The sequence below is a fragment of the Sus scrofa genome, chromosome 18 (assembly GCF_000003025.6).
Source record: "Sus scrofa isolate TJ Tabasco breed Duroc chromosome 18, Sscrofa11.1, whole genome shotgun sequence".
In the NCBI taxonomy this organism is placed as follows: domain Eukaryota; kingdom Metazoa; phylum Chordata; class Mammalia; order Artiodactyla; family Suidae; genus Sus; species Sus scrofa.
The window spans coordinates 14121088-14127188 of record NC_010460.4 but is presented as its reverse complement, the minus strand read 5'-3'; the positions used below and the strand labels follow the sequence as shown (position 1 = coordinate 14127188).

Genomic DNA, 6101 nt, shown 5'->3' with positions numbered 1-6101 from the left:
TGATCCAGAGTTTGAGAACCCTGAATCCAGAGCCAGGCGTTCTCGCTTCCAGCTGTGTGGCATCTCAGCTTCTCCAAAGCACTTTAACCCCATACTAATCTTCAACCCAAGCGAAGGAGGCTGAGCCAGGGAAGTTTAAATCCTTTAGCTGTGGGATGAGCCAGGGCTCTGCCTGCAGCCTCTTCAGGAGGCCAACACAGATGGGCAGGACCTGCTTCTACTCTGGTTCTCTAACTGAACCCAGGTTCGGCTGCTCATCGCCTCTATGCCAGTAATTTGAGAGGCAAGTGTCACTAGAAGGGAAATATGCCTTCATCAGGAAAGTTGGCAATCCCCCAAGATTCTGCTCAACCATGACAGTTTTTACAGGGAAAATTGGCGGGGGGCAGGGGGGTAGAATCTCAGTGACTCATGGAGGCAGGAGGTTGGGTTCTGCATCCTTCTCCATTGAGTGCTGACCCCTTTAGATGTTATCTCGCCTGGGTCATCTGCCTGCAGGATTGCTCACGGGGACTGTTGAGGGTAGAAAGCTACTCACTGTTTATGTTAAGGCCACACCCACAGCATATGGAAGTTCCCAGGCCGGGGACTGACTCTGAGTCCCAGCTGCGACCTACACCACAGCTGCAGCAATGCCAGATCCTTTCACCCACTGTGCAGGCCTGGGGATCAAACCCGTACCTCGCAGTGACTGGAGCCACAGCAATCAGATGCTCCATTTTTAATTGTTAAAATTTTTATTCTTTAGATTTTCTTACTAACTTAATTCATCATCCTTTTTGTCTAGGAAAAGACCAGGTTAGACAAGACATGGTGTGCATTCAGGAGGGCCTAAGTCAGGAGTCCGTTTCAATTGCGCAGTAATGTCATTCCTATAACCAGGTTCTTTTAAGGTTAGAGGGGAACAGAAGTGGGCACACAGGAAAGGGCAAAGGCTGCATTTGGTTCCAGGGCAGGCTCACTGACCTCTAGGGTCCTCCGCTCCCACAACTGTGAGCCAGGACAAACCCAAGTCTATTGGTGGAGATGCATCATTTTGTTTTGTGAATGAAGGAACAGAGAGCACTTGCTATTATTAGAACTACTCCCTCCACCTTTTTCTCCTTAAAAACCTCTTCCCATAACCTGCTGAAAAACGGGGCCTGAGGAGCAGGAAACCAGCCTCTGCATAAAAAGTTTCCCGTGTGAAAGTCCGAGTGAGGATGAGAAACCCAAGCTGTAGCATTCGAATGGGTCAGAGTCAGCTCCCGCAGCGCTGTGATGGCTGAGCTGCGGGGGTCTGTCTTGGAGCAGAAGCAGGGGAGCAGGGCCAGGCCCTGAAGAGAGCCAGAGAAATGTGCCTCATTCTCCCGCAGAGCCCAGCCCAGAGCCGGGGCCCACATCTGCGCCCGAGGCATGAGCTCGGGGGCCTGAGGCTGGATTGGGTGGTTTTCTTCCAGCTGCCCTTGCCCAAGCTAGTGGAGGGGACTTGCTGGGGTTCTCAGCTAGATGCCAAGCAGGTATGGAGGAGAGGTAAACTGAAGTTCTGACAGCCTTTACTGGAGGGTGGGAGCTCATCTTGGGGGTGGGGGGCGGGAGGAACCCAGGAGGAGTGCCTGCTGACAGGCCCTGGGAGGGGCTGGAGGCCGGAGACAAAGCCAGGTGGGGGCAGGGGGGCCCGCAGCATATGCTGCACGTGGTAATTTCAAAAGGTCAGAGGTTAATGGTATTGTGGTTTCGTTTCTAGGCGGCCTCAACGTGATGTGGAACCTTCTTCCACCTCTACCCATGCTGATGGAGCCTCGGTCACATCAGCTACGGGCCAAGCTCACAAGAGGGAGGGAGGGAGGGATCCAGCCCAGATCCCAAAGGAAATGACAGAAGAGACAGTGTTGTTCTTCTCCAAACCTTAAAAGACATTTTTAGCAAGCTGCGGGGACGTATTGAGAGAATGGGCCCAAGACAAACTTCAAGATGAAGAAAGTTAAAACCGTGAATTCTCTCTCAACTGAAACACATGAACACTTTTTAAACACCCTACAGAATCACTGCAGGAGCTAAATAATGCTGCTGTTTCAATGCAGAAGATGGCAAAAATTATAAATGGGAAAGTCTTGGGTTTGCTCATCTGAAGGAGGATTACCAGGTGGGAATGGGTGAAAATATGGAAGCGCCCATGACCAGGTCTCTGGGGTCTCGGCATAACTGAGCCACACACATACCCTACGTCCCTTCCGACGCCCAGCAAACTGGAGCCGAAGCTTCAGTACCAATCTCATGATGTTCCAAAAGTAGGTAACTGGGAGCACCCCAACACCAGACCTGCACCCCGGATCTGGACTGAGCCCAAAGAGCCTCTGTACCAACGTGCTAAGCAGTCTGTCAAGTGTCCAGTATCCTAGCCTGAGGTCCAGGCCTGAAATCCCACCATGAGGTTTGCGGGCAGAGGATGTGCCTCCCCGCCCCGGATGGAAAGGCAGGCCAGAGAAGGGGGTTGTCCTTCATCCCCAACCCCCACCCTGTGAGGGCATCTGCCTCCAGGTCCCACCACAGCCAGGGAGCAGAGGGCCAGGGGGTGGACACATGGATATGGCCTGAACCCCAGGTTCAGGCCCAGCCCTCGGCCCGCTTGCTCCTGCCCTCTGGCCACTCACCAGCAGAGGCGCTGGCGGTGACTCTGTCAAACTCAAGGAGCTGAAATTGAAAGGAGAGGCGCCACCATAACAGGTCCTGGGAAACCGGAGCTACCAGGATGCAGAGGAGCAGCAGGCTCAGACCATGCCTTTGTTCCCAGGAGCTTCTGTAACAAAAGTTGCCAACTCTCAGGGGAAAAAGAGACACAATGGCCGCCCTGACTTAAGCCCAGAGAAATAGGAACGGCAGAAACCTTGGTTAGCCAATGGAACAGTAGAGAGGTGTCCTACTTCTACGGCAAAGCAACAGGCCAGTCTCAGAGAAGGTCAGCACCACGCCAGTGAGGTAAAGGCTGCGGCGTGGGGCCCAGGCTCAAACTGACCATCGCCAGGGCAAAGGGGAAAAGGAGACGCTTTGCCGCACACACATTCCAGAAAGAGACACCAGGTGGCCGCAAGAGCATCCTTTTTTTAAAAAAGAAAAGTGAGCGAATATATACAAAATACTTTCAATCTCTTCTGGGCCAACAGAGCAGCCGTGACAGTGCTTCTCCTGCTTCCTGAGTGTTCCTCCCGCGTCTGGAGCCTGCTCCTGGCAGAGCCAAGCGTCCTGGTATCTGGGGAACACGGGCAACCACTCCATGTGGCTCACATTCTGGCCCCGGCAGCTGGACATGGCCGAGCCCCCTGGACGGTCTCTCCCTGAAGACTCCCCGCCCTGGCAGGGGGCTGGGAGTGGAGCGTCCTGTCTTTCCATGTTGTCTGCCGGCCCCCTGCCCAGGGTAATATTGCTTCTGTGGGTGTCCCTCAGGACCGGTCCCCTCAGACTTTATGGGCCAGGAGGGTGGTCAGCTTGATCTTGCCGTCCATGGAGGCTGTGAGGCAGGTCCCGCAGTCCATGGCCGTGCTCCAGTCCACGGTGACCACAGGGGCTCGGTGGCCACCCAGGCTCAAACAGCTCTCCAGAACCTTCTCATCCCCGCTCAGCTGCGAGAGGACAGGGGAGAGAAGAGGCATCATCAGGCACGGCTCACAGCACATCCACCTGACCTACCTTCAGGTGGCCAAACTGCCTCGAGCCCAGGGGCTGCCACCCCAAGGTGCGGGCATGGCCAGGCACACAGGCCACCTGTCCAGAAAGTCTCAGGGCCACTGCGTGGCCTGGGAAATACTGCATCTTCCCAAATGAAGTGGAAAACAAGTCCCTAATCTGACTGAAAGACAATTTTCTCTGCTGCCTCTAACTTGCTGTGGGCCATGCCTCCTGCTCTCTCGAGGGTGCTCCTTCCAGTACATCCACCGCTCCCGGCTTCCCCCAGGGAACGCCAGCGGCGGCGGGAGGCCGGCACACACCCAGGGCGGTGCCGGCAGGCCCTCGATCAGGGCACAAACAGGGCCCTCCTCTGTGCCACCAGCACCCGTCGTCCAGGACTCCAGGTATGAGGGGTTGGCAGGTAATAAGGAAGGAGAACCAGGAGCAAACTATCAAGTCAGGGACGTGCGATGTCTCTGAGCAAGAGATAGGAAGTGCTCAGCCTTCACAGAAAAAATGCCATTCAAATCATAAGTTGTTTACAGATTTTTAAAGTGGAATCTGAAAGTTATTATATCCCTTAAGTATGGAGTTCCCGTCGTGACTCAGAGGAAATACATCTGACTAGCATCCATGAGGATGCAGGTTTGATCCCTGGCCTCTCCCAGTGGGTTAAGAATCCAGTGCTGCCGTGAGCTGTGGTGTAGATTGCAGACGTGGCTCGGATCCCACGTTGCTGTGACTGTGGTGTAGGCCAGCAGCTACAGCTCCGATTTGACCTCTAGCCTGGGAACTTCCATATGCTGCAGGTGCTGCCCTAAAAAGACTAAGATAAAAAAATAAATAAAATAAATCCCTTAAGTAATTAGATCCCTTTACTGACATTTTAAAAAGGATACAGGAGTTCCCGTCGTGGCGCAGTGGTTAACGAATCCGACTAGGAACCATGACATTGCGGGTTCGGTCCCTGCCCTTGCTCAGTGGGTTAACGATCCGGCGTTGCCGTGAGCTGTGGTGTAGGTTGCAGACGCGGCTCGGATCCTGCGTTGCTGTGGCTCTGGCGTAGGCCGGTGGCTACAGCTCCAATTCAACCCCTAGCCTGGGAACCTCCATATGTTGCGGGAGCGGCCCAAGAAATAGCAAAAAGACAAAAATAAATAAATAAATAAAATAAAATAAAATAGATACAGAAGAAAATCTTGCAACCCATTAATTGGTTATAGAGCAAGTCCGAATGCAAACTATGTGAACTGATTGGGACAAATGACAAAGACGCCATGATTTAAAATAAAATAATAACATATGCACACAACACACATAATCATACAGACAGCAAAGTTCAGCCCACCTGAAACTCAACTAAATCTGTACATAATAAAATTAGGCTTGTAAACAGAAAGTTTTGTACAGTATCGCCCAGTAGCAATTGCCAGAAATCACGGAGCTTTATATGAAACCATCACATTGCACTCCTTAAATATGTACAATTTTTGTCAACTGTACCTCAACAAAGCTTATGAAAGATTTTAAAAGGTATGTTTCAATAAATAAAAATAAATTTTGCAACTAATTTTTAAGGCAAGAGCAAGAGCCACCCAAATCGTCATCATGTGTAGAAAAGAGGGGCCTCAGTGACAGCAAACCAGGCTTCCTGGGGCCACGCTCAAAGTCAAGTGAGTCCAGGAGGCCCCTCACCTCCCACCTCAGCAACTCCTCCTCCTCACCCACCGGGGGCCCTGCCGGCCCCCTTGTCCTCCCACTCCTCCTCGTCCTTCAAAGGCCTCGAATCCAGAGGCAGCCCCCGCTCCCCAGCTGTCCCAGAGGCCCTGGTCCCCCCTCCCAGCTTCCTTGCTCAGGACCCTCAGCTCTGCAGCGTCTTCACTGTTGGAGCTCGTGTCTCACTCTAGTCTGAGTGCGAGCCCCAGGAGAGAGGTGGGTCACACGTCCTGTCTCCTGTGTACACTGCTCTGTGCTGAGGCCACACCCGTCCCCAGCTGCTGTCCAGAGCGCGGGCTGCCTGCTGACTGGTGAGCCAGGTGAGCGGCGCACGGAGAGCCTCCCCCCTGAAAAAACATCTCACTCCATGCCTCTCTCCACCTGCAGAACAAACGCTGCCACCAGGCCGGGAATTAACAGTGAGGCTAAGAGCTGTACTCCCGTGGAACCACAGCTATGTGCTTGGGCCATGATACAAATCCTCCTCACTCGACTGTTTGATGACACCGGTAAAACGGGAGAGGTAGATCATTTCACTCATTTAAAAAAAAAAAAAAAAAAAGGTACGTGAACCAGAGAGGCTGTGATTTGAGAATTAAAATAAGCAGATACATGGAGGGACAAGGCAGAGTGGCCCATTGACATCCCAGGAGACTAATCACGCCCCCAGATTTCTGCCCCAGCCGTGGACTGAAACGTCCCCCGCCCACAGGACTTCCCATGAAGCAGTAAGTCTATAC

General features: G+C 52.9%; 1 protein-coding gene across 2 annotated transcripts in view; it reads right to left on the bottom strand.

Moving 5' to 3' along the window:
• WDR91 (WD repeat domain 91) overlaps nucleotides 3062–6101 on the bottom strand; it is a 31863-nt gene continuing 28823 nt past the window's right edge. For both annotated transcript variants that reach the window (XM_003134652.6, XM_013985605.2), the window contains exon 15: nucleotides 3062–3599. In XM_003134652.6, the coding sequence (XP_003134700.4) occupies nucleotides 3435–3599 (165 nt within the window). In that variant the 3' untranslated portion in view covers nucleotides 3062–3434. The remainder of the gene's footprint in view (nucleotides 3600–6101) is intronic.